Source organism: Scleropages formosus, chromosome 2 (genome assembly GCF_900964775.1).
Source record: "Scleropages formosus chromosome 2, fSclFor1.1, whole genome shotgun sequence".
NCBI classification, from domain to species: domain Eukaryota; kingdom Metazoa; phylum Chordata; class Actinopteri; order Osteoglossiformes; family Osteoglossidae; genus Scleropages; species Scleropages formosus.
In genome coordinates this window covers 2101847-2129369 of record NC_041807.1, presented here as the reverse complement: position 1 = coordinate 2129369, position 27523 = coordinate 2101847, and the positions used below count along the sequence as shown (strand labels likewise).

The window sequence follows — 27523 nt, the reverse complement described above, 5'->3', positions numbered from 1 at the left end:
GCGTCCCGTCCTGGGTGTGTCCCCTCCCCCTCCGGCCTTACGCCCTGTGTTACCGGGTTAGGCTCCGGCTCCCCGCGACCCCACTTGGGACGAGCAGTTTCAGTCAATGTGTGTGTGTGTGTAAATGTAATAACAAACCCCAACAGAGAACCAGAGCAGAGTGTTGGTGCTCCTCAATTCCTTCTTTTACTCTTTTGAAAAACTTAAAGCAGCACTTACTATTCACAATTGCTATCTATCACCGCATTGGGTAATGCTTGGTGATTTGAATTGGTGTCAGCCTAAAAAAATCTAAAAAAGGAAATATCAGAGAAAAGTTCGTTCCTTGAAAATTTGTAAGTCAAACACTGTACAGATGGAGCAAACCAGAGGATGCCAAATGGCACACCCCTTTAAGCTCCGCCCTTCAGCTCTGGCATCGTATCACTGTAGGAAATACGTGATTTAAATACAACACTCATTTTAATATTGAAAATTAAAACAAATCCATCCCAAGGTTTTCTAAGGCAGGTCCAATAGAAGAAATTAAATAAAGAGTAATCAACAAAGACGCATTTGGTTTTTGCAAGCATCGAGAAATTCAAATAACCGGCAGGTCAGAAAACTACAATTGTTTAAGAGCTTAATTGCAATAAAAACGGAACTCACTGGGAAGCTCAAAGACCGAGGATGAAACCCTGCTTTAGTCAGTAGGGGACACACAACTATTAACTGGTAACAGTTCCGAAGGACACTTTAAATGCCACTATGCACCATAAATGAGCTTTTCAGTTTTTTTCGCAGATGTTTTCATTGTCCGTTTTTTAATACGGCGTATATAGTTGTATTCCAAGCAGAGTGGAGAAGAACTATTTCAACAGCTTGCTGCAAACCTGAGGCTCCTCTTGTCGGGGTCGTAGCGCTTGGGCAGCAGGGAGGCCAGGCTGTGGAAGATTATGACGCTTGCGATGGCCTCCTGGTCACCCCCGTTGGGATGATGGTGCTTGTGGTCGGTCGTCGTGTTGCCAGGGGCATCCTCGGCAGAAGAGAGGTCTTTGTTGAATACCGAGTCGGGCAGGATGACTCCAGTCTCCGTGTCTGCTGGCCGCACCCCTCTGAATGCCTGGTAGCGAGGCAGCTTGGCCCCCTCTAAGGTCACCCCGTCTAGGCGATCCACTGAGAGGACTGCGGTGGAAGATAGAGAGCTGCATCACACACTGAGTTGTGCTAAAATGATATCTCACACTGGACCGCTTGACAAAAAGATGTGCATCACACACTCTGAAGTAAAGCATAAGTTTGTTTAGGTAAAACGCAGCACATAAATACACAGGTACAGTGTTGCGAAGAAGTATTTTCCCTTTCCAATTTCCCTTTGTTTTCTGACATTAAATTCGATCAGATATTTCCGTCAGTCCCGGCAGCGCCTGAATGGAGCCTGAGAAATAAATTGTGACACCGGTATTGTTTTTTTATGCCGTTGTCTTGCTGTGGAAGCCAGTGTAATGACTGTGAACAGCTTCTCCAGGCTGACTGGCTTCAGTAACGTTCTGAAATTTCTTTAGCACAGAACGATGCGCCTCTACAGACAGTTAAGGGTTAATTTATATTGGGCAGCACTGGGTCAAACCACATTCAGATCACATTCAAACAGATTAAGCTAATTAGCCCATAATTAATTTGATTAAAGTTACCGAAATACTGTGCTTCGTCATACCTGTGATTGCACATTCTTCTATCATGTTCCACACCGATGAAATGACAGAGAAATAATTAAATTTTTACGCCATTTTTTTTCTCAGACTCCATTCATACAGTACTGGAACTGACCAAAAGATCCAATCAAATTTCAGGTCAAAAAGGTGTAAAAGAAGAGAAAACTGGCAAGCGGCAGGTGCTTCTTCGCAACACGTTAAACGCAGTTACGCACCGATGTGAGGAGTGACAATGGTGAAGGGGCTCAGGTACGTCTTCCTCATGTTCTGCGCCAGCGTGTTGGCGTAGTCCTCATAGCGGCGCAGCAGCAGAGCCGTGCCGCCCTCCGTCTGCTGGATCAGCTCCCAGTGCGGCCGCAGCTCGAGGGCCAGGATGGCGCTGCCCACGCGCACCAGGTTCTGCATCACAGAGGACATCGACTGAAACACACCTGGCATCTAGCCGCTGGGTCCGCTGTGTCTGACTCTACGTGCCCACCGTGCCCGTGTGAGTGAGCTGAGCGCGTCTCTACACGTGCGCCGCGTTCGCCCTCCCCCACCTCGGTGAAGTGCACGTCCTGCGTGGCGGCCAGGCCGAAGCCGCTCTGGGTGCTCTCGTGCTGCAGCAGGCTCTGGGAGAAATGATAGGCCACCCGTACGTCGCTGCCGTAGAAGGCGTCCGTGTGCCGGGTGGCGTTCCACAGCACGGCGGCAGTCTGCTGCACCCGGCTGGAGTCCAGCAGCGAGGAGTTGCGGTAGAGCTCCTCCGCCTGCGAGGGGGAGGGCAGCACACTTCAGTCAGACCTCTGAGCATCACACGTTAAACGGTAACTAAAAAAGGCATTTACCGTAAAAGCAACACAGAATGTAGTTTAACTGCTTCTTGACAGAGGACATTTAAGACAGCAGTAGGACAATTACTTTAACTTGTTTGTCTTACGATTACATTTATTTAGCAGATGTTTTTCTCCAAAAGCGACTTCCAATGAACTCTATGTAGTGTTATCAGCCCAGACACCTTATTCACCGTGGTGACTTACACTGCTAGATACACTACTTACACTGGGTCACTCATCCAGACATCAGTGGAACACACACACACTCTCTCTCTCTCTCTCTCACTCACACACTATGGGGAACCTGAACAGCATCTCTTTGGACTGCGGGAGGAAACCAGAGCACCAGAGGAAACCCACGCAGACGCCACACAGACAGAGTGGGGATTGAACCCACGTCCTGTCGCACCATCCAGGCACTGTGAGACAACAGCGCTTGCTGTGCCGCCCCAATTATTTTTTAAAGTCTAAACTGAGCAGTTAGTACATATACAATGCGGGGCATGATCTCACACACACACACGCAGAACAGAGCCCAGAGAAAGAAGCAGTGGCTCATGACGTACGTACCGTGGACCTGAGCCTGGCGAAGGGCAGGGAGGTACAGTTGAAGAGGTTCGGGGGCAGCCAGCCCTGGTGTTCGTCACAGTGGCGGATGGCAGTGCCTGTGAAAGACCAGAGCGAGACGCAGAGAGAAGCACTTACAAACGCTGATTTTGTTATATATTTTGTTATTTATCATTTAGTTTGCCCATTATTATTTATTTTGTCATTTATTTTGCTGGTATAACTGTGCACCTTGGTATAGTATGTGTCATGTTGATCTGCTGTGTGAATTTCTCTGCAGGGATTAATAAAGTATTATCCTGTACTATCCTAGATTATAGCAGCTTAACAAACAGCACGACTGCAGACAGACATATGCTCGCACACAGGTGAGAACTCCCCAGCAAAGCTCATGACTGAGACACCCAACGGAAAGACACACTTGGCACACAAACACCGCGCACATATACATATATATAGAGTTACGCGCTCAGCCGGCCACACGCGGCTGACAATTTCCCACGGACGGTACGCGGCTGAATGACAACGGTGTCGTGAAGCAGGGTGTCATCCTCCGTGGTCACATGGGCAACATACTCTCGAAACACACCCCTCGGCGTAAGCGCTTTGGTACAACGGTGCTGCGTGTGTGCCTAGTGAGACCATTGAACGCTGAGACTGCTTCAGCTCTTCGAATGCTGCCAAACACACATGGCCAAGTGCAGGGTGTATGTGCACATTACTAGGCCACTGAAACCGGGCCCGATGTGATTGCCATTAAAACACAAGTGGACAGAACAGTGTGTGTGAGAGGACCCTACCAACAGAACCCTTTGGGCAGAGCACGGCGGCCGGGAGGCCGAACTTCGTCCTGGGCCACCAGATCCCGGCCTCTATAGCCTGGGGACAACTGTCGTAGATCACTGCCAGACAAAAAAATACCAGAAAAACTAAAGTGTGTGGTCACAATTTGAAACGAATAAAATAAATATGGATCTAAGGTATCAAAAACACATTACAGCACATTGAGGGCACATCATATACCGTAGCTGTGCAGCTGCTTTAACAGAAGGGGAGCAGTGATTTAGAAATCACTGCTTCAGTCTCCAGGTAGTAACACCTCAAGCAAAGTATTCCATAAATTCCCTTGGTAAACATTCCAAATATGCAGCTGGATAGAAGGGTAAATGTTTTAAGCAATGTAAAATGCCTGGTATAGGGGTACGGTACTATTCTATACCCCGACAAAGATCTACACTCAGGGTGTTGTTAGTTGCAGTTCCATTTCTGTAGATGTGCTGAGAATCAACATTTCAAGAAGCACCATGGGAAATGACTGAAAAGAGAGATAGGTGTTGTGATGGAGTCCCGCGTGAGCTCAGGAGCCCGTACCTTCGCAGCCGCTGGGCGAGACTTCGGCGAAGGGGTTGTCGCAGCGATCGCACTGGCGGCCCATCACGCCAGCCTTGCAGTGGCACTGGCCGGACTGGCGATCGCACGCTCTGGACAGAGAGCCCACCGGGTAGCAGTCACACTGCAGGCACGAGTCGCTGCCGTCCGGCCGGTAGTGGTTGTCCTGAACAGGAGAAACAAGAGATGGAGGGTGTGGGTTTGGGACAGAGACAGGAAGAGGCAAGAAGGCAAGAGAGGGCAAGAGCAGGAAAAGTGAAACGGGAGAAGTGAGAAGGAAAATGAACGTCAGGAAAGGAGAAGGAAGGGCGAAGAACAGAGAAAAAGACAACAGAGAACTCCCTCTGCTTACTGAATCCTTCATGTGTGCTGGCATCTAAAAAGAAATTGGAGTACGATCCATATTTACAGTTATAACTGTTTCATAAAACACTGTTAACATCCAAATCCATTTCCTATGAGACTTCTTCCTATTTTATGAGTTGTGCATGTTTTTATTGACAAGTTTTTATGTTAAAGCCTATTGCCTGACTGATGCATGTGTTGCAGAGCGCTGCTGTCTCCCAGCGCCTGGGTGGTACGAGAGGATGTGGGTTTGATTCCCGCTCAGTCTGTGTGGAGTTTGCATGTTCTCCCTGTGTCTGCGTGGGTTTCCTCCGGGTGCTCTGGTTTCCTCCCACACTCCAAAGACAAGCTGTTCAGCTTCCCCCATAGTGTGTGGGTGACAGAGAGTGTGTGTTCCACTGATGTATGGATGAGTGACCCAGTGTAACTAGTGTATCTAGCAGTGTAAGTCACCGTGGTGAATAAGGTGTGTGGACTGATAACACTACATAGAGTTCATTGGAAGTCACTTTGGAGAAAAGCATCTGCTAAATGAAGTAATGTAAACATATAGCACTGTACTACACTGTAGCCTCTAAATTTAACATGTACTGGCTAGAATGCCCATTAGGGGGTGCTGTTGGAGAATACCCGTCCAGTCTTTGAGATGTTCGGCAATGACCTGCATTATTGAAGGATCGTGCCGTCTTTCTCTCCAGGTGGCAACCCGGCAGCAAGTAGCTGACCGGATGATGTTGGCAGGGCGGGATCCTCACCTTACAGCGACACTCGCCAGTGGTCTTGTTGCAGTCGGCGTGGAAGCCCATCTCTGGGCGGCAGAAGCAAGGGCCGCACGTCTCGTGGCCCCACCAGCCCCGGGGACACGGCTGATCGACCCTGAGGACAGACAGACAGCTTTTGGCCCCGACTGAGTTCGAATCCGCCACCTTCAGCACAGCTGCTTGACAGCGGATGGCGAGCAGTCAGTTGACTCCTGCGTAAAGGCTCTGTAATAAGGCGCACAGAGCCAGCTGAAAGCCATTTCACACATACGCAGTGGGATAAAAGTAACGGACAGAGACAAAGCTTTCCACAGTAAAGCAGTTGTCTCTGGCTTTCAGCTGCTCGCAGCGTCCTCCTGTCGGCACGGGAAGCTTCCCAGGGGAATACAACGTGCGCTTGTTCAATACACGCTCAACCGAGCCAGCGCTTCTCCGAACACAAGCGACGGGCACGGTGCAGCACCCGGCACGTCCCTCAGGGGCGTTTATCATCCTGTCAGGCCGGATGCTCCCGCTGAACCCAGTTCTCCGTGGATAAACGATGCCAATTATCTTCCAGCACCGTGCCTCTCGCCGGCCCCATTGCCGGGTGTTACGTGTCACACTCTCGCCACTCCTAACGCCTCTGCATGCAGAGCAGTCGGTGAGGACCCCCTATTCCAATGCATTAGTCACTTACATTTTCTATCAAGCACGGCTGATCTATGGCTCTTCACCGAGATCTGCTCCATCCACGGAACAAAAATAAATCAAAATGCTGGGCGTCCTCACGAGGAGCACGGAGCTTCACCTGTTTTCGCAGTATTGGCCAAAGTAGTTGCTTGGGCAGTCACACGAATAGCCGTGGGGGGGGGCTCCTTTCCTCGTGCACGCTGACTGGTGCTCGCAGGGATTCAGAGAACACACATCCGTGCAGTTGTCACCATAGTAACCTGGAAGGGGGAAAACATTTCAGCGTCATGGACAAAGGATCAGAAATCTGCATTATTGCATTTACATTTATTCATTTAGGGGGCACTTCTCTCCAAGGCAACATACACTGCTACGCTGCTGGCAATTCTTTGCCCGTTTATACGGCTGGGTAGTTTTTACCGGAGCAATTTAATGTAAGTACCTTACTCAAGGGTACAACAGCAGGGTGTGGGATTCAAACCTGGGATTTTACTACCTGTTGCCCCAGACAGAATTTCTGCACATAATACCCAGAAAGACTGCATTATTATTTACTGTTATTCAGCTGGATGAGGTATGGATGCTGAAGATGCTCAGCTCTTGTTCTTTTTCCGCCGGCAGCTCAGACACGCATACAGTTCTCCTTTCTCCACTCTGTACAGCTCAATTTCTCCAAAACAGAAATGCTTCCACCAGTTCCATCCACCTGTCAAGAACTCTGGAAAGTCTAGCAGTTGGAAGAGTCAACTCAATCTCAGCTTCTCCCAACACTCAAAGCAGAACCCAGTCCTGTAGATTCCTCTTGCATAAGATCCGCAGGATCCGCCTAGTATGTCAAGACTGTGCCATGTATCTTTCCTCCTCGTCTCTCTCTCCGCTGGCTTCCTGCAGCTGCCCACGTCAAGTCCAAGACTCCGGTTACGGTCTACGACACGGCCAAAGGATCCGCACCCCGATACCTACACTTTAGCAATATTGCTCCTCCCCTCCACCTCTGAGTGCTTGGTGGAGCGGTCCAAAATCAGGAATGTGAATATTCTCAGTTTTGGCTCTGATGTGGCAGAACTGCTGACTCCCTTTCAGCATTTAACAACGGTCTCAAAACACCTCTCTCTCGATCTCGTAACCGCTCCTTAAAGTTGCATTACCTCATCTGTTATGAAATGGACTTCCGTTCACTCTGAGGTGTGTGTCGCTTTGGAGGAAAGCTCTCCACCGATTGAATAAATGCGACTGTAAAGGAAACGGTTAAGGAACCGCACCTGTGAAAAGTCTGCATGTTCAGTAGACGGGATAAGCAGTACTGTTGTACATTGTACCTCACTGGTATTTCTTTAGCAAAGTCCTAGCTGTCATACCTTTATTACGGCGCCGCACGCTGAGTAACGAAATAAGTAACTGCAACGTCGCACCTGGGTGGCAGGTACAGGAGTAGCTCTCCCAGTTGTTGACACAGTCGCCGTTGGAGGGACACGGGTTCGAATGGCAGGGATCCTGCAGGCTGCATCCGCGCTCCAAGTTCGCCCGCCTGGCCTGACTTAGGCTGAGAGACACGGCACCGGAGGAGGCCTGGCCCACGCGCATGCCCTGCAGCACACACACACACACACACACACACACACACACACACACACACACACACACAGAGTGAGAAGGAGCTTGCACAAACACACACTGCCCACACATACACGGAGCAAGAAGGAGCCAGTACGAACACACTCCTCGCACAAACACACCTTCTGTATACAGTCTGAATGGACATACGCATTCACCAAAAATCCTACACCACAACACACAACCCGTTCACACTTCAAACATACAGGCCACACACAGTGGGAAAGACCACACGCAGCTCCCCATCACACAATAAGCCCACAAACACAGATGACAGCGATCGGGGTTCTGACTTCACAAGCTTTTGTATATGCGTGCACGTGCAAGCGTGTTAGAGAGACGGGGAGCGAGAACGGCGCGGGTCCGAGCGCGAAGACGGCACCTCGTACCTGTACGCATCCGCGAAAGCCATACAGCGCTGTCCCGTTCGCAACGGGGACGCCTCCAAGACTCAGGGCTTTCACCTTCAGGCCTTTCAGCTTGCTGTCCACCTCCACACTGGTCTGAGCGGGAGCACAGACATCACAAACGCACATACGCACAACGGAAACGCACAGAAAGACACGTAAGTGTACACGGAAACGCACAGCTACACACACACGTGTGGATGTGCACCATTTCCAATGAAAGCTCGCTACGCTGATGGGCTTGTGAATTGATCCAACTGCTTCCCTGAAATAGCAGAACATGTCCGTCACCACGAGGATGAAGTATGAGGGAGATGCACGCCTAGTTTGTAGAGCACTGAACCAGGACACACTCGCCAGGTCAGTGCTCTACAAGCCCTATATTAGAGGTGGCTGCTGATACCCTAGAGCCTGGCTTGGACCCACCAGCCAAAGCTTCTTCTTGATGCTAAAGTAGCTCTTGTTTGCGACTCTAGGATTTTTTTCACTCCCTTCTTCTCCATCTTCCATCTCCCGTCACTCCGGTCTTACCATATGCATCCCGTAATCAAGAGACACGATGGCCTGGGGTCGAAGCGATCCGCCGCTCCCGCGCAGCTCCACCTGCAGGTGGTGCCAGTCTCCGTCGTCCACTCTGACCACATCCAAACGGGACGCGGCGGAGTCCTCGCCTCGCTGCAGCCGAAGGGCCACAAATCCACCCTGGAGCTGTGTGCAGAAACACGGCGAGGACTGAATCACAGTCTTCTTTAGACCCACTACAAAGAGCTGGAGGTAACCGGTGAATTTACCGAAAAAATGCCATTATGCAAGACAGCCGAAAGGTGGGGCTCTTCTTCTACAACCAAACGTGTCCAACCGGTAATTTTCACAAAGTGACAAATGAAGAAGCCGTTAAAAGCCTTTAAAATGCACAGAGCACTCGACAAAGGAGGAAAACGCTGCGCTGTCATTTCAGCGAAAGAGAAGAAATGGAGCGAGAGAGTTAGAGAAATTAAACAGGCCAGCAGGTGGCATAGCGGCTAGAGCTGCAGCCTTCCACTCAAAAGCCCCAGGTTCGAATCCCACCTCCTGTTGCAGTACCCTTGCCCTTAACCCATTGCGTTGCTCCAGTAAAAACCACCAAGCTGGGTAAACTGTTGTATATACATCACACATTGTAATAGTGAGAAAAGTCAGCAAAATGAATAAATAAGTGCTGTGCTGCTGTAACTTTCTCAGAGGTATATGACTGGCCTTGCAGAGTACCGAGCAAACCTACCAGTCATGAAGGGTGACCCAACAAAGCCCACGTCGGAGAATTACCAGCAAGGAGATGCTGTGGTGCTGTCCGGATGCCGCGCGGAGCAGCGTGGCGCTGGCTTGCCGGGTGCGGAACATCATCTCAGCATGTAAGGGCACCATGGTGAGAGCTGGCAGGTTATTCCATTGTGCAAAACTGTTGCCCAGGAAATGCAGGGGAGCGGTCATTTCTGCAAGAGACACATACATGGAATTTATGGGCAAAAATAAAACAATCTGTGTGAATTACTTATCACCAATGGTGCTCTAAACACCAATACCGTGTGATGGTTTCAGGTGAAAAACAGGATGCCAGCAATGAATAAGAAAAAAACAAAAGTATCAATACAATAAAAACTAATGAATCATATGTACATGTATATGTACTAGCACTGTCCTGTTAGACCTTCCCTAACCCTCTCCACACTGAGATGGGCTGCATGATGTCTTAAACCGGGCAAACCCTCTTGAGGCTGAGGTGGGCTGTTTGCTCCTCATGCTTCCAAGAAGGAAAAGACATTGCACCATCAACAAACCCTTCACAAGGCAGCGCAAATATTTTCTCGATGGGCAACGACGTACGTTATATTCTGCATTCCAAGCTTCTGTCCAGATGATGATAATCCATAATAATAAGTTGTATGGGATCAGAGCTCTGTGATTGGACAAAAGGAGGACCCCGGGGGAACCGAAAGATTGGATAAAGGCAAAAAAAAAAGTCAAGCGGGCGCTTTGATTATACACTGCCAGACACACAAAAATGGAAGAAAAGCCGACAGACATGTCGCGTGAAAGACAGCAATCGTCCCCCATTTCCTCGGAAACTGGGAATCGGGAGAAGAAAGTGACAGTTAACGGGGAGCTCCACGTCCTCGACAGCAGCGGCGTTGCCGCTAAAGGCATAAGAAAGGGGCTGGAAACGGCAATTATCTGTGCCAACCCCCCCTTCGCTTGGCACTGCATAAGCTTCCAGACCCCCAGAGAGCACATTTGTTGGGTGAATCGCTGACGGACAGCCTGCCAGTGTCTCCTCGCCTTTACAGCTCCTCCTGCCAGCTACAGGGGTCAGAATACAAGCAGGACTTAAGCGTCTTTACTCCCCTGCTCCGACTCTCCACCCCAACACGTATAAAACCCCTTCTCGCTCTCTCCACTCGCCCTGTCTGTCCTTCGTGGTGAAAATAAGATTAATTATGCAAATGGAGCGCTGAGGATTTTGTGAACCAGCCACAAGTGAAGCCACGATTCCGGATTTGCCGTGGCCCGGCGCGGGTAAACACATCTTCAAGGCAGAACTCCTGTCCTCAGCGCGCCAGGTGGGGGTACCAGACAAAGCCAGCTGTCGACATTCCTCTGGAGATCTGATGCTGTTTTGACTCCAAACATCGATTCGTGCCTGAAGTTTTTCCGTTTCCGCGGTTATGATGATGATGATGATGATGATGCAGGTTTGACTTTACAAACAAGAAGCACCTTCACAGTGCGGATGCTAAATACTAACCGCTGCTGTTCTTTACAAATCTCGGTCATTCGTCACTTTAAATGAACATTTCCCAAAGTTTCGCTCAAACACTGACAACAATCCACCTTTAAAGCGCAGAAGAGTCTCAACGGCTCAATCGATCCTTCGACTCCACACCCGAGCGCCGCCGGACTTGTGCGTCTGTGGCGCGAGCAAGGAGCGACACATTGCGAGTATATACGAGGGAGAAGAACCCTTGCTAATCTGGTCGTTAATGCACATGACTGGTGGGAAATGGATTAGCTTAGCGACGGCGCGGTAAAGACATCCGAGCCTACAGGCATGACAGAGCTTCCCCGCAGAAGTGTGAGCCTCACCTCCTCCGCACCCAGCTGCTCGGAGAGCGCAGCGGCTCCAAACACGGCGACCGCATCCAAGGAAGCAAAATCATACCCTACGCATGTGCACGGAGAAGCCTGCCTTATAAGATGTAAAACAGCAACAAGGGAATCAAGTGTGACAGGAACGGGAATACCACATGAAATACTTCATTTGTGGGCTTTGACCCAAAAAGCCAGAGTAACTTCCATGGTAAAAGCATAGAGACACACTAAGGGAATAGACCGGAGGAAATGAGCTGCAGAAATGTATGTATAAATGGGCAAGCGGGACACGGTAGCACACTCCTCGGTGCGTCCGGGCTCAAATCAGGCTCAGGGTGGGCAGAGTTTGTATGATTTTCCCATGTTTGCACCCTGTTTACATGCTTGGAAGAAGGCAACGGTAAACTATTTCAGTACCCCTCTTACCTAGAGCATCACCAGAGTGGTGGCTGTGAGTCGGATTGGACTCAATAGCACATCCACCCACCTGCCCATCCATCCATCAGTCCATCCATGAGTCCATCCATCCATAAATGTGCAAATACATGTAAGTTACTTTGTATACAAATGAAACACTGTAAATCACCTTGGAGAAAGGTGTCAGCTAAGCGAACAAATGTAAATTAATAGATGTAAATGCATGACTGCCGTAAAACCCTGTACTGCGATGAGAAATTTTCAGCGACGCACAGCATGCATGCAAGACGAGCAGTTTAATGAATGAAATGACACATCATGACCTACGACACCTTTCATCTTAAGCATCCCGTGACAAGGCTTTTGTGGATTTCAACTTTCGTGCCAGCGATATAGGGAACGGCTACAAAACTGGGCAGAATGTTTGAAGCCTCTCAAAGGCCATGACTTCAATGAGTCCTGCTGGTACGGATGGAATATTTCGATTGGTGCTTTCAGAAACATCCCACATTTCCGATCCAAAGAAGGTTACGCTGCCTTCTGACCGCCAGTTCGCCCGCTGTAGGGGTCTATTCGGGTGACACAGCGAGTAATGCTGCTGTCTCACAGTGTCTGGGTGGTGCGAGATGATGTGGGTTTGATCCCTACTCGGTCTGTGTGGAGTTTGCATGGTCTCTCCGTGTCTGCGTGGGTTTCCGCTGGGTGCTCTGGTTTCCTCCCACACTCCAAAGACATGCTGTTCAGGTCCCTCATAGTGTGTGAGTGACCGTGTGTGCTCCACTGATGTATGGATGAGTAAGTAGTGTATCTAGCAGTGTAAGTCACCGCGGTGAATAAGGTGTGTGGGCTGATAACACTACACAGAGTTCACTGGAAGCTGCTTTGGAGAAAAGTGTCTGCTAAATAAATAAATGTATTTGTCACCCAACCACCATCCCGCCCTGCACGAGAACTGCGCACCAACCTCTCTCGCAGTTCCGTCCTCCAAACCCCAGGGAGCAGCCGCAGCGGTAGGAGCCCCATCGATTGACACAGGTGCCGCCATTCAGGCACGGGTTTCTGCTGCAGAAGTGTCTTTTGGCCGAGCATCCTGAGAACAACAGGGAATCGTTGTTTACTGCTTTACTTCCCTGCCCCCACACACACGTATCACATATTTTACAGTCTAATTAGAAAGACTGCGGAGAACCGCTTCAGGCTCATAATACATGCAAAAGCAGTGGCTGTTATATACAACAAGCAATACGTTATTGCCATAGGCAGGCGGCGAAACGTTACAAATAGTCATGCGTGAGATTTCGATGACCAAGAGATGTCAGGAGAGGGTGTGGACTTGGGAAGGGAGGAGGGGACTGGCGCAATTAAATTTTAAGTCTGTCCTTATTATTCATAGAATATGATTCACATATTACAGCACAGACAGATACATTTTTGGGTTACCAGAATAACACCGCGCTGGAAAAAGTATGAGAAATTACGAGAAACGGCGACGTGACAGCATGTGATGCGGCTCAGTTGTGTGAGAGTTGGAATCCCAGAGCGGGTGACGGACTGGAGGAGCAGCGCGTCTGTCACAGCTGCCAGTGGGCGGAAGCCCGTGCCGTCTGTTAACTGAGAAACACACCAGCCAAGGGCTACGCTACAGAGTGTGTGTCACTGTGTCTTGTGAGGATCTGGGTTTTAAATTGAACAGTTCCCATAAATACTCTGTTCTCTTTTTGAAATGGAAGACGATAAGAATACAAAAAAAACTATGTTTTCTAGCATGTTCCTTGAGGAAATATTTAACTGGATGTCCTGCAGTTCAGTTGCATTGATGACTGGGTGTTTTCAACTAGATAAAATGATACTGATATTTAAATTAATTGAGAATTAATACTTGGGCTTAGGGGTGATATTTTTTGAAAGTGCAAAATGCATTGGCCTCCTTTATGGATGTGAACCCACAACCGTTGAGGCCAAGGAACATACCAGGCACAGTGCCGTTGTTGGCGATGTAGCTGGCCATGTCCACAGCCTGATGGTCGATGCGCAGGTTCTTCATGCACCCGACAAACTGGCGATTCTGAACTGGGAAGTCCTCTGGGAGCTTGGGCACACCCCCCAAGAGTAAGGGGCCGGTGAGGTCCAGTGACCTGCCGAAAGAATCCAGACACACGCACAGGGGGGCACAGAGGTTATGGTGTTTGACCATTAGGCAGTCTTGGGTAAACTTGAGATGTCCCGTCTCATTTCAGCACGGACTGCAGCATAGCATTGACAGCACAACACAAGTTTAACGGCGTAGTATTACCCCGTGGCAAGGGGGGTGCGGTGGCACAGTGGGTTTTATCGGGTCCTGTTCTCCGGTTGGCCTGGGGTTCGAGTCCTGCTTGGGGTGCCCTGTGATGGAATGGCGTCCCATCCTGGGTGTGTCCCCCCCTCTAACCTTACGCCCTATGCTGCTGGGTTAGGTTCCAGCTCCCCACAACCCCACATGGGACAAGTGGTTGCAGATGGTATGTGCATTACCCCATGGCAGTGATGCAACTTCAATAAATACCTGCATGTCAATACTAGAGATACATGATCCTGAAAAAAGTGTGGCCTCTATACCACCATAGTCTGAGCTGTGGGCAAGGAGGGCAAATCAAAACAGCATTTTCTTCCCTTACCTGTTTTCTACCATTTTAATATGTACCAGACGGAATGTGACGTGTTTTTACATGCACAGCCAACAGTTGTCAGTAAAACGGACACAAACAGAATAGGAGCGTGAGACCGTTTTAATATAACGCACCTCCACAATGTTCATATCAGATATTTAATGCTCACGAGTGTTATAATCATTAACAAGATCACAAAGGTTGTCCATGTTTAAGGAACGAATCAGTCAACAGCTGGCATTGAATAACAGTTCGCGGGGGGGGGGGTTTATTTTCAGTTATTTAAGTTAAGTTTTAGAGTCTCATAAAATACACACACACACACATTTTCTGAACTGCTTATCCCATATGGGGTCGCGGGGAACCGGAGCCTACCCGGTAACACAGGACGTAAGGCCAGAGGGGGAGGGGACACACCCAGGATGGGACGCCAGTCCGTCGCAAGGCACCCCAAGTGGGACTCGAACCTCAGACCCACCGGAGAGCAGGACCCGGTCCAACCCACTGCACCACCCCACCCCCTTCTCATAAAATATATTTTATTTATTATAAACGTATCCAAAACTTTTACAGGACCTAATCCATAAATAAATCAAGGGAAGTCATTTATTAAAGTTTTGATGTTTGTGATTTCTTAGTAAAAGTGACCTTGAAGTTACAAACTAATTACAGCCATACTTTTATTTCTTTGTTTGAAAATTTATGTGTAATACTAACAATTCATACTAGTAGTCTTTGATGTTCTGTTGCTTTTGGACTGCTGCCATCATTTGTCATAATCTTATAGCACGATGCAGCAAAGCTGGCGATTTTAATTGATTCTAATCATCATGTGTGAGCTGGCAGGGGTCACGGGGTGGGGATGAAGGTGAAGGAAAGCACCCCACTCTCCAGTTCAGGTTAATGACGACCAGCTGCTGTGATTGAAAGGATGACGGAGAAGCGGCATTAAGGCAGCAGGGCGGAAGACGGAGGAAAGAGATGCTCGGGCAGAGCTGACGGGGTGCAAAGAATTTAGCTGTTTTCCAGTTTTTGGTCTGGTGGGAGTTATGACAGTTTCTTTGTGTTTTACTTTTACCTTTTCACTGAGATTGTGTTTCATTTGCCGCCCTAACTGGACCATGCCCCCAGTTTTAGACATTCCTTTCAATAAAGGCCTTGATTTTCTTTTGAAAACCTGCTATCCTGTGCCCCACAACTGGCCACAAATGACACACATTATGAAAAACTCTTCTTATTGGATATTATTGTCACGTGGCAGAGAGGTGTGCGTTTCACAATTCGGTAGCTTAAGTCAAGTCAGTTTGAACTCACGCTCAAACTTCACTGTTGCCAAAAATATTTTTAATAAACTCCCTCTCAACTTGAAACTGGTGTGGGGATGTGTGCGTGTTGGGGGTGCATTCAGCCCTTGGACCCTGAGCTAAAGTGGCAGGAGACTCCAGGATCCATACAGGAGTATCCCTGATTAATCCACTCCTACGTGATTCATCAGCCGCGTTACTACAATTAAATGCTTAACTTCACTCCTTTTCTTTAACCGCTTGTCCAAGTCAGGGTTCCAGCAATCCAAAGCTTATCCTGGAACCATAGGGCATGATGACCTATGTAGGGTACACCCTGGACAAGGTGCCAGTCCATTGCAGGGTAGCCATGCATGTACACACTAGGTGGGACCTAGATCGATCAATTCACCTGAAACACACGTTTTTGGACTGTGCAAGGAAACCAGAGCACCTGCATGCAGACACAAGGAGAGCATGCAAAGTCGAAACAGAGTGAGAGGAACGTACACCAAAAAGTCCACCGTACGACCCGACCCTAAACGTTCTTTTACAAAAGGGCGGTCGACTCTGCTGCAGCAGCGGGGAAAAAAATGTGGGAAAAAAGAAAAGGCGTGCGCAAATATAGCAGAACGCTGCGTCCTTCTTACTTTTTGGATCCGGATTGGCTGGCCTGGGCAGAGCAGGAGTAGTTCCCGATAACGTGGCCGAACTTCAGCGCCACTGATGCGTCGCAGTCGTCCACGGTCACCACGACGACCTTCTGGTCAGATGGGCCCTGCGGCTGGCCAGCCTGACTCAGTATTGGCTGAGGGTAAAAGCGGAGGGAAAAGAGGACAAACGAATGAGTAACCCTCACCTCAAAGACACCTCGTTGTCATTTTTGGGTTTTTTTTTTTTTTTTATTCTCGCCAATTATCATATCCGCCAAAAGCCTCTCAACAAACAAGTACCGCATATGTTTATTTATGAAATCCATGGAGGGAACCTAGACTTCCAAGCTCATTGATCGGGAGAAATGTTTGTTTTACTGCAAAAATACAGGCCTAAGCAGCAATGATGCTGGAATCAGCCCACTTGCCTCTGCGGAGGCTCGAAAAAGCAGCTCCTCGCAAAAGGGATAGAATCGAGACAGATGGCGTGACAACGCAACCAAAAATAAATTATTGCCTCACGAAATCCACTTATGCGAAACTCCATTTCACTGTAAAAACGCGATGGCGTGCAACACTTTGTCCATCCGTCCTTTTTTTAGCGTCCGCTAATCCGTTTAGCGCGACTCTGATCCGGAGGCTGTCGCGGAAAGCATAAGGTAGAAGTCCGGCTGTGCTTTGTGTGAGCTTATTTATTATAGAAAAACCAAGGCAGCCGCCTACAAAATCTAATGGCGAATACCGAATTTTTGAAAGAGTATTATTTGCACCTCAGAAATTACATTTACATTTATTCATTTTGCAGACGCTTTTGTCCAAAGTGACGAACACCTCAGAAAACTAAGACATTTGTTACAATGTCGACGTATAAATTCGATTTAATTGCACGTAAGTCGTAACGCGTAGCTACTTCGCGAAGGCAAACGCCAAAACAGAATGCCGAACGCAAACTGCCTCGGGTCGCGACTCGAGACGTGAGGAAGAATATGTTAAGACGCTCTCTCAGAAAAACAAGCGACCGAGCAACTGCCGAGAAGGATCGGCGAAGTTTCTAGAAAGAGTAAATTTGCAGAGAGAAATGTCCACCCACAGCAGGCGCGGTAGGAAATGTACGGATGGGATTTACACGTTTCACTTTCTCTGGGAAAATCTGTCGCGTCAGACCTCGAGCGACTGTCGACAAGCGAAGCGCAGCTAATGTTCTGCAGCTTTCCAGAAGACCCAGGCCTGACAGCCTAGAGGATCGAGATGAAGACAGCCGTCGCTAGAAATGTCGAGTTAATACAACACAGTGTGTGTGTGTGTGTGTGTGTGTGTGTGTGTGTGTGTGTGTGTGTGTGTGTGTGTGTGTGTGTGTGTGTGTGTGTGTGTGTGTGTGTGTGTGTGTGTGTGTGTGTGCGCGTGCGTGCTGACAAACAGCAGCTCTCCAGATGCAACCAGTGTGTCTTGGGAAGCAAGTCATTTTTGAGTTCTCAACAAGCCAGAATGGAGTTATACTTCATGGGAACATTTTAATGAGTGGCTTTATATTCCTGTCTTCACGTAGATTTACTTGTCTCCGGTTGTCTTTGAAATTTAACTTCTCAAGAACGAGAAACTGCCACATTTCAGGAAGCAGAAGGTAGCAGATGGTAACTTGCATGTGCTTCTCTAATACACACTCTTGCCAACATGTGCCTCCTCTGCTTTTAGCAAAATATCAAGCCGATGACAAGTCTCGCTAAAACATCAAACCCGAAACAAACCAATGAGAGGTCTCAGCAAAATATCAGTTCTTAATTCCAAACCACCAAAGGCCTTAGTTAATATGAACCCTAAATCAACCAATGGCAGGCCTTAATAAAACAGCAAGCGCTAAATTAACCAATGACAGGCCTCACTAAGACAGCAAGCTGTAAACCAACCAATGACAGGCTTCGCTAAGACATTAAGCTCTAAATCAACCAATGGCAGAGCTTACCAAACCAGCAGGCCTCTTAGTCTCTATCAGTGTGTCTCACAGGTTCTCCTGTCAGTGACATGCTGCCGATGCCCAGCTCTTCCGATTCCCCCAGCAGCTATAGTTGCATTGCATTGCAGTTTGTCTCTGGAACATCTCTGCTTCAATGGCTGATCACCATTTACAAATCGGGAATTTTGCCAAACTGGACGACTTGCTCATTTCATCCACTTCATCGATAAAGGAGCAATAAACTTAAGCCTCCACTTCTCCTGTCACATCAAACCCCAACCCTCTCCTGCAGATACACCCTGCATGACATCCACAGGATCCATCTTTATCTCACAACACATTCTACACGACTGCTGGTCCAAGCCATGCTGTTACCACGCATGGACTAGTACAACGTCCTCCTGTCTGGCCTTCCAGCCTCAAACACAAAGCCTGTCCAGCTGCACAAGCTATATGGGAGGGTTCTTACATATCTCCTTGCTTCCAGTAGCTGCCCATATGATTAACATCTATTAATTTAGCTGACACTTTCCTCCAAAGGGGTTTCCAACATTAAAATACCAACTGTGGGGTAATTCAGGGAAAGTACCGAGCTCAAAAGTTCTACAGCACTAGGCGAGCTTCGCATCAGCAACCTTCTCACCTGAAGGCAGCAGCACTAACCGCTACACTATCTACTCTCTTGGGTTCTTACACACTTTAAGACTCTGCTTATAACCAACAACACAGTCAAAGGATTTGCACCCCCTGATCACTTCCTAAACCCTAGCAGGACAGCTCACTTGACAGCTGTGTGGGTTTCCTCTGGGTGCTCTGGTTTCCTCCCACAGTCTGAAGACACACTCTTCAGGTTCCCCACAGTGTGCGAGTGTTGCAGAGAGAGCGTGTTCCACTGATGTACGGATGAGTGACCCACTCTAAGTAGTGTATCTAGCCGTGTAAGTCTTTGGGTGCTCTGGTTTCCTCCCACACTCCAAAAGACATGCCGTTCAGGTTCACCCCTAGTGTGTGGGTGACAGAGAGTGTGTGTTCCACTGATGTATGGATGAGTGACCCATTGCAAGTAGTGTATCCAGCAGTGTAAGTTACCTTGGTGAGTAAGGTGTGCGGGCTGATAACGCTACGTAGAGTTCATCGGAAGTTGCTTTGGAGAAAAGTTTCTGCTAAATAAATAAATGTAAACTATGAGTAGAGTGTGTCTGCATCAGTATCTCTTGTGAAATGCCTTTCTGTTAACTCTGTCGATTGGCCAAAAGCAGCTGCTTGAGAGGGGGGTGTGGCAGCACAGTGGGTTTGGCCAGGGCCTACGGTTCGAGTCCTGCTTGGGGTGCCTTTCAATGAACTGGCATCCTGTCCTGGGTGTGTCCCCTCCCACCCAAGCCTTGCACCCTGTGTGGCTGGGTTAGGCTCTGGTTTGCTGTGACCCTGCTTGGGATGAGTGGTTTCAGACTGTGTATGTAAATGTAAATGGACCAATGATGGGTCAAACTACAACATCCTGTCTCCTGACAGACAGGCACACACACACACACACACATTGTCTGAACCGCTTGTCCCATACAGGGTCAGGGGGAACTGGAGCCTAACCCAGCAATACAGGGTGCAAGGCCAGAGGGGGAGGGGACACACCCAGGATAGGATGCCAGTCCATCACAAGGCACTCCAAGTGGGATTTGAACCCCAGACCCACTAGAGAGCAGGATCCAGTCCAACCCACTGCACCACTGTGCCACTGCATCCCCCCTGATGGATAGCTACCACACATCATATAGATAAGAGCACAGTGAAACAATGAGAGCTTCAGCATGCTTGCAAAGTAAACAATAGTTTAAATAGTCACTGGACAAATGACCCCCAGTTTGACAAGCTGTCACACGGAAACCTTGAAAGCAGCTAATGTTACACTGCAGGGTGTTTACGAAGGGCCCGGAAACCCCAGGTTTCTGGCAGTCATGAATGCGGTATTTGTGTGAGGATTTCAGGATCGCTGGAGATTGAGCTATGGATGAGTGGAAAATGAATACAGGCGGCAGCCCTGATGTAACTAAACCGCACTTGCAAAAAATACCACCTGAGGTCCCAAATATGAAATTGAGGAGGGAAAAAAAAGAAAAATTCCCAGTACAGCTACATGCAGGCCTTGCCCCCTCCTGGGCACATCGAGAGCTAAGGGTTGCTGGAAATCCCTTTTGCACCACAGATCAGCTAAACGCTGTGGGATCCTCTATGAAGCTCCAGCGCTGAGAACCGTTCAGAATGTCTCCGGAAATTTCTGCAGAGCATGAAGAACACCGGAAAGCTACACACCTCCCGGGTGGCACAGCGAGTAGCACTGCTGTCTCACAGCACCTGGGTGGAGTGAGAGGACATGGGTTCGATCTCTGCTCGGCCTGTGTGGAGTTTGTGCGTTCTTGGGGTGCTCTGGTTTCCTCCCACACTCCAAAGACATGCTGTTCGGGTTCCACCATAGTGTGTGAGTGACAGAGGGATGTGTGTTCCACTGATGCATGGATGAGTGATGTAATGTATCTAGCAGCGTAAGTCACCGTGGTGAATAAGGTGTGTGGCCTCATAACACCACAGAGTTTGCTGGGAGTTGCTTTGGAGAAAAGTGTCCACTAACTTAATTCAAAACTGGTGAGGCTGTAAACCCATATCACCGAGGGCAGGAAATTTAAATTTCCTTTTACGAACGACTCGGGACCGAGCAGGAAACCGTCATTTAAAGTTTCCGCTTGCGATCCGGCTAGGAAAAAGAAAGACGGTCTCGGGGCCCAACGTTCAGCTGTGGGGAAAGTTACTAGGTTTACTGCGGTGCGATAACGTATTGCTTACAGAGATATGCGTGCGCACGCCAAGGCGATGTCGACATGCTTTATTCGGCGGAGACGCCCATGCCGCCGCAATTGATCTCCGCAAGAGAGCGAAAGACAAAGCGTGTGACGGCGGCTGGCAATAAGGACCGACATATTTATGTTCCGCGCTATTGTTTGAGTTCTCTCTTGGCAGGAGACGCCAAGGAAATAAATCGGCGATGCCACCGCCGCGGTGTCGAAGCTCATCGCTCACACCTGGAACGCCAAAGTTGGACTGATGGGCCCCTACCGCCGACTCCCGCACGCGAACCACCATAAAAGAATGAAGAATGAGATTTACTTCCAGCCCATACTGCCTGACATCGCCGTATCCCTTCCAGCGAATCGTTTCATCTGCCTCTCGCTGCCCCTTAGAGAACGGGCACTAAAGGCTCTAATGTTTGTCTTTCCGCTTCAAACGGGGCCTTGATTGTCGCACGTCCTCGTCTACGGCGCGCGAAGCCGCTCCGCTGCCGTCGCCAATCCGTGACAATCGGGCGATTTCCACTGCCCCGCTTTTACGAACGCGACTCCGGTTTAAGGGTCGCTATAAATAGACGCATATTTAAATTCATTTTCGGAGTGGCGCATCCACTCGTCTGCAAACGGGAAGGCGTCTTGTGGGACTCTGTCACCGTCGTTTCAGATGAAGCAGGTTCATAAAATGAGATGCTAGATTGGAAGTTTAAATATAACTTCTCGCATCCACTCAAGTCATTGTTAGGTCCCCCGTGGCGATGTCTCTCATCTGTCACTTTTTACTCTTTTACCTAATTGTTGTTTACTGTTTTTCAGTTTCAAGCCATGAAATGATTTTCTTATATAGTGGCATGATGGCACAGTGAGTTAGTGCTGCTGTCTCATAGCACCTCAGTGGTGTGAGAGGATGTGGGTTCAATGCCTGCTCAGTCTGTGTGGAGTTTGCATGTCCTCCCTGTGTCCCTTTGGCTTCCCTCTGGGTGCTCTGGTTTCCTCCCACACTCCAAAGACATGCTATTCAGGTTTACCCATAGTGTGTGAGTGACTGTGTGTGTTCCACTGATGTATGGATGAGTGACCCAGTGTAAGTAGTGTATCTAGCAGTGTAAGTTGCTGTGGTGAATAAGGTGTCTGGGCTGATAACACTATATAGAGTTCATTGGAAGTCACTTTGGAGAAACACACACACACACACACACACACAGTTTGAAACCACTTGTCCCAAGTGGGGTTGTGGTGAGCCAGAGCCTAACCCAGCAACACAAGGTGCAAGGCTGGAGTGGACACACCCAGGATGGGATACCAGTCCATCACAAGGCAACCCAAGGGGGACTCAAACCGTGGACCTGCCCATGAGCAGGACCCGGCTAAACCCACCGCACCCATTTTGGGGAAAGCGTCTGCTAAATAAATAAGCGTATACGGTAAGCATACAAAGAAACTGAAAACAATTTTATAAAGCAGGAATGTATCACTATTTGTTCTTTGCGCTTTATTTATATCCAAATTTCTTGGCTTTTGTTTCACTTTCACCTCTGTGTTACCTTGGAGCAAATCCATTTCTGCAGCACAACAGAGCAAAGATGTGCCCTGGAACAATTCAACTCTTTAGTAACTCATGCCACACACACAAAAGCAGACAGAGAGACACTGGGGCTTTTACAAAGAGTGGGTGGGGGTTCACAAACATGATGGCACAAGTAAGATTCCCACTCTCCAGGACACCATTACCCCAAACAAAGGATTCCTTCTGTTGCTTAAAGGAACGAAGAGGAGGGGACTTGAGGGCAGAGGTCAGGGACAATGACTCATCTCATAAATAAAGTCAGTAGTCCAGTTGAAACTGACTCTTTGACCCACATCTCGTTTTAAAAAGCGTATCAGCAACGCCTGAGTGAAATCCGTCCAATTACACTGTGTGGCCCTAAAAGTTACTTAACACTTATTCATTTAGCTTACGCTTTTCTCCAAAGCGACTTACCTTATAAAGATACTATAACTATTCATCCATTTATATAGCTGGGCAATTTATGGGAAAGACCTTATTCAAGGGTATTACAGCTGTAGGTTTGCATTACTTCATTTAGCGAACGCTCTTCTCCAAAGCGACTTCCGATGAACTCTCTGTAGTGTTACCAGCCCACACACCTTATTCACCACGGTGACTTACACTGCTAAATACACTACTTACACTGGCTCACTCATCCATACATCAGTGGAACACACTCTATTACTCACACGCTATGGGTAAACCTGAACAGCATGTATTTGAAGTGTGGGAGGAAACCAGAGCACCCCCACACAGACACAGGGAGTACATGCAAACTCCACACAGACTGAGCAGGGATCAAACCCACATCCTCTTACAGCACCCAAGCACTGTGAGAGAGCACTGCTACACACTGTGCCACCATGTCAGGTTTACTGGTAACACATCATTTAAGCGAACAGTGGCACTGTGGGTGGCTCTACATGTAAATTCTTTATTCAGAGTGCAGAGAACAGCAACAAACAGGAGCCACCTGCAACTCCTGGGTACTGTCTGCCGGTTCCTGGCCTCCAAGCTCCGCGAGCGTGCGTCCCTGAGCTCGGTCACGGGACCTGAGCTCTTGGTAAGCTCTCCGAACGCAGAGCCATTCGTGAACTGCCACACATCTTAATCGCTTTGTTAATTTCTAACAAAGGATTTGAAGACGCTTCACAGTTCTGCACTGGGTTGGCTCGCTTGAGATGGCACAGGTCGTACGAGTTATTTGTCATCGTCAGCCTGATGATGTCTTTGGACTGTGGGAGGAAACCAGAGTACCCAAAGGAAATCTCCGGAGGCACGGGGATAACATGCAACGCTACTTGCTGTGCCACCTGTAAGGTAATAACTGAACCTGCAACCTTGAGATCCAAAGGTAACAACATTAACTACTACACCACGAGCTGCCCAACTACTCACACTTGACAGTTTAATAGAGAACTTGTCCCCTTCAGGAGAAGTACCATGTTCACATGGAGACACGTAATGCAATTTGGATAGAATTTATGGTAATAAATTAACGAGAACTTAGATCTCTGGGATCTGACATACGAGCAGAGTGATGACACTAATAAAGAGTGTATTGATTAAAACTGTCCCCTTTAAAGCAATGTATTAACCTGAAAAGTCACTGTAAAGAGCTACACAAATGGATAACACGAGTAACTCGTACATGGGCAACATGAAGAGCAAATAGAGAAACACCTACAGAATAAACACGCAATATTGCACAAAACAGCCTTGTCCCGTTATCACGAGGAAATCGTTTTTTTCACTCCAGCAGTGCGGCTATACGCTTTTCACACACCACCCATTCCATTTCAAGGGTCATTGAGGGTTTACTTTAAATGTTTGAACTTGAGCAGCTCGTGCCGCATTGAGACCGAAGTCCAAGGTACCGCAGCTCTCCGAAAGGCTTGATTCGACCCTGCGAATTTACGGGCGAACGTTGTCCGTCGGCAACGCTGCAAGTCCCGCCGTCCCCCACACCTCGGTCGGGGGACATCGAGCGCCAGAGCGGCTCAGGAGGTTTCTGGCTGCTTTCCATACCCTGAATTTTCATCATCCCTCTCGTGAGCCATTTGCCGACGAAGCAAGAACCCCAGTAGCGCCCTACTAAACACGTAGAGGACGCCTGGCTGCCCCATTGCTCACTGGACAAAAGCAGGTCCTGTCAGGGCTCATTGAAGATTACATATTTGCTCTTGACCAAAACAAAAGGCCCTTTGTTTCAGGGGGATGTTTTTGGACAATTTGGAAAACATAAGGCTGCCATAATAGAGCTGACTTTGAGGGAGGCTGCCCGACATCTCAGGCGGAGGAGAAAGGAAGCGGACAGAAAAAGGGGAAGTTACGACTTTACTCATGGGCTGAAAACCATGGCAACCTGGACCGGAAAGCCTCGGGGGCGAACGCCTGTCTGGCAGCCTGGATCAGTTCGCTTTGTCTCCCTTTCTGGGAGAGTAGGAGACACCAGGCTGTAGTGTAGAAAGCGGTGGACATACTTTCAAGATACATAGGGAAAGATGTTATACCCCTTGCGTATTGACGTAGAACTACGTCTTTCTTCGCACTAGGTAGGGGGGTAACTTGGGAATTGACCGTCACGAGAAAATGCAACCCCTCTCGCGGCTACTGCTCGCAAATGAAAAGACAGAGAGAAAGTGCATATACCGTTGGACAGAGGAAGGAACACCGCGTCAAACGAGATATGAACGGCCGCTGCCGGTTGAGCCTGAGCGAGCTGGCAACGTTGCGAAAATGTCCCACATTTGGCTCGTTATGGAGTTGCCGAGCGTTGCGCTACATGTCATCACGTTTGGACCACGTCATAGGGGTGACGTCAGCACCTCAGTTCGTCGCTAGAGAGCCGCGCTATCGGACACGTATCGCGCCGGCAGGAAAACCTTCATTTAGACCGAGGTAGGGGGCCCGAAGGTGGATAAGACACCAGCCAAGACACCGGCTCAGCGAAAGTGTAAGCAGCGTGCTCGGGACGAGGCAGCGCGGGGCGCTGCAAAATCACCTCAGGCAACCATCGACTTCTCGCACACCCGACATCGCCATGCAACACGAGCCCATGGCATGGACGTGCATGCGGCAGCGACCGACCTTACACCTGGGCTGAGTGGGTCGGGGCAGCAGGGCGCCAAAGACGCCGAGACCGAGTGATCATGGAGGAAGTCAGCATGATCGGCGCCGGCGTGCTAGGCACCATCCACTCGTGCATGGGCGACATCAACTTCAACGATTCTTTGGGCAGCATGAACGTCATCTTCTGTGGCGATATCATACTTCTCACATCATCGCCCTATTCTTGACATGTCTGATTCCATTGAATCTGTAGAGTGCCGTGATTTGCTGCCCAATTAAAGCTTTGCACCTGACAATTTTTTTCAATGGCTGTACACAAGGACCCAGTCCAACCACCAACCCGAAGCCACAGAGAACAACACCCAGCATAGCCAACAAACATCTTCATGACCTGAGACCAAGAAGCTTAACTGACTTCTCCAACCCTCCCACCAAACCAAAACTAATCCCACCAACCCAACCAACAAACCAAATCTAACCCACCGACAAATAACCACACCAACCCTAAGCCACAACACAAAAAAACCATCAAACCACACCTACCAACAAAACATCTACACCGACCTTAACCCAACAAAAAACCAGCCATCAAGCCATCCCGCTAACAAAAAGCCAACCATCAAACCATACCCACCAAAGACAAACCAACAGACCTAGCCTCAACCACCAACAGAAACCAACCAAGCCTACTCCCAACAACACAAAAGACCAACCATAAAACCAAACCAACACATCAAGTCTAACACCAACTCAAACCCATCAAACCACACCACCAACAAAACCAAGCCAACAAACCAAGCATAACAACCAACTATCAAACCAACCCCACCAAAGCCAAGCCAACAAACCAAGTCTAACCCACCAGGAGACACCAGGCTGTAGTGTAGAAAGCAGTGGACATTTATTATTATTATTATTATTATATGGTGGCATGGCCGGTTCACCTGATGCCTGCTGTTTGATGGGTCTGGGTTTTGAGCCTTGCTTGGGGTGCCTTGAGATGGACTGGCGTCCAGCCCTGGGTGTGTCCCCTCCCCTTTCGGCCTTGTGTTGCGGGGTTAGGCTCCGGTTTCCCGCGACCCCACTTGGGACAAACGGCTGTTGACGATGGATGGATAATAATAATAACAACAAAAGTGAACATAACTGAAACCACGAATTTAAATCCTGGAGGTTCTTCCTGACGTACACGAGCATTGCTGCCGCATCACCGTCCTCCGCGCTATTCCACCTAGAAACTTCTTTGCGCTGCGTTTGCTCCCCCTTTTCAACTTTCTGTGAGGACCTGCCTGTTGGAGTTCTGCCCTGAATAAATCAGTCCGCAGCAGAGGCCCAGTGCGGTCGGGTGCCTCTTACGTTTCAGCACTGCTAATTTCTTTTGTCCCTCGCGGCACAATCTCAAACCCCGTGACAACGATCGCTTGGACCACCCACACACCAGGACTCAAACCTTGAGCCACACAGTGTTTTTTACACCACGCACTGGAGTTATTTTAAAAGGACATTTGGAACATTTTTTTCACTATATAGATTATACACTGATATAATAGAGTGTTTTCCCTTCCCATAAGCTCCTGCAAGTCTAGTCTTGAGCATTTCCAAATAATTGCACATTGATTTCCAGGATTTACTAATCATTCATTGCCGTAAGATGCTCTGTCCCAGAAGTGCTTTACAAAATAAATGCCTCGATCAATAAATGACAGCGAACCTGTATTGGTTTGGTCTG

The 27523-nt window shown here is 48.7% G+C and overlaps 1 protein-coding gene across 1 annotated transcript in view; it reads right to left on the bottom strand.

Annotated features, from left to right (window-relative positions):
* Positions 1–27523, bottom strand: part of celsr2 (cadherin, EGF LAG seven-pass G-type receptor 2) — an 87492-nt gene that overhangs the window by 17130 nt on the left and 42839 nt on the right. Inside the window, exons 6-20 of the mRNA XM_029249505.1 lie at positions 16386–16543; positions 13779–13942; positions 12772–12897; positions 9570–9736; positions 8796–8972; positions 8247–8360; positions 7656–7830; positions 6362–6503; positions 5566–5686; positions 4448–4631; positions 3877–3978; positions 3080–3174; positions 2234–2443; positions 1910–2093; positions 873–1164 (exon numbers count right to left, since the gene is read on the bottom strand). Coding sequence (XP_029105338.1) covers positions 873–1164; positions 1910–2093; positions 2234–2443; positions 3080–3174; positions 3877–3978; positions 4448–4631; positions 5566–5686; positions 6362–6503; positions 7656–7830; positions 8247–8360; positions 8796–8972; positions 9570–9736; positions 12772–12897; positions 13779–13942; positions 16386–16543 — 2411 coding nt within the window. The remainder of the gene's footprint in view (positions 1–872; positions 1165–1909; positions 2094–2233; positions 2444–3079; positions 3175–3876; positions 3979–4447; positions 4632–5565; positions 5687–6361; positions 6504–7655; positions 7831–8246; positions 8361–8795; positions 8973–9569; positions 9737–12771; positions 12898–13778; positions 13943–16385; positions 16544–27523) is intronic.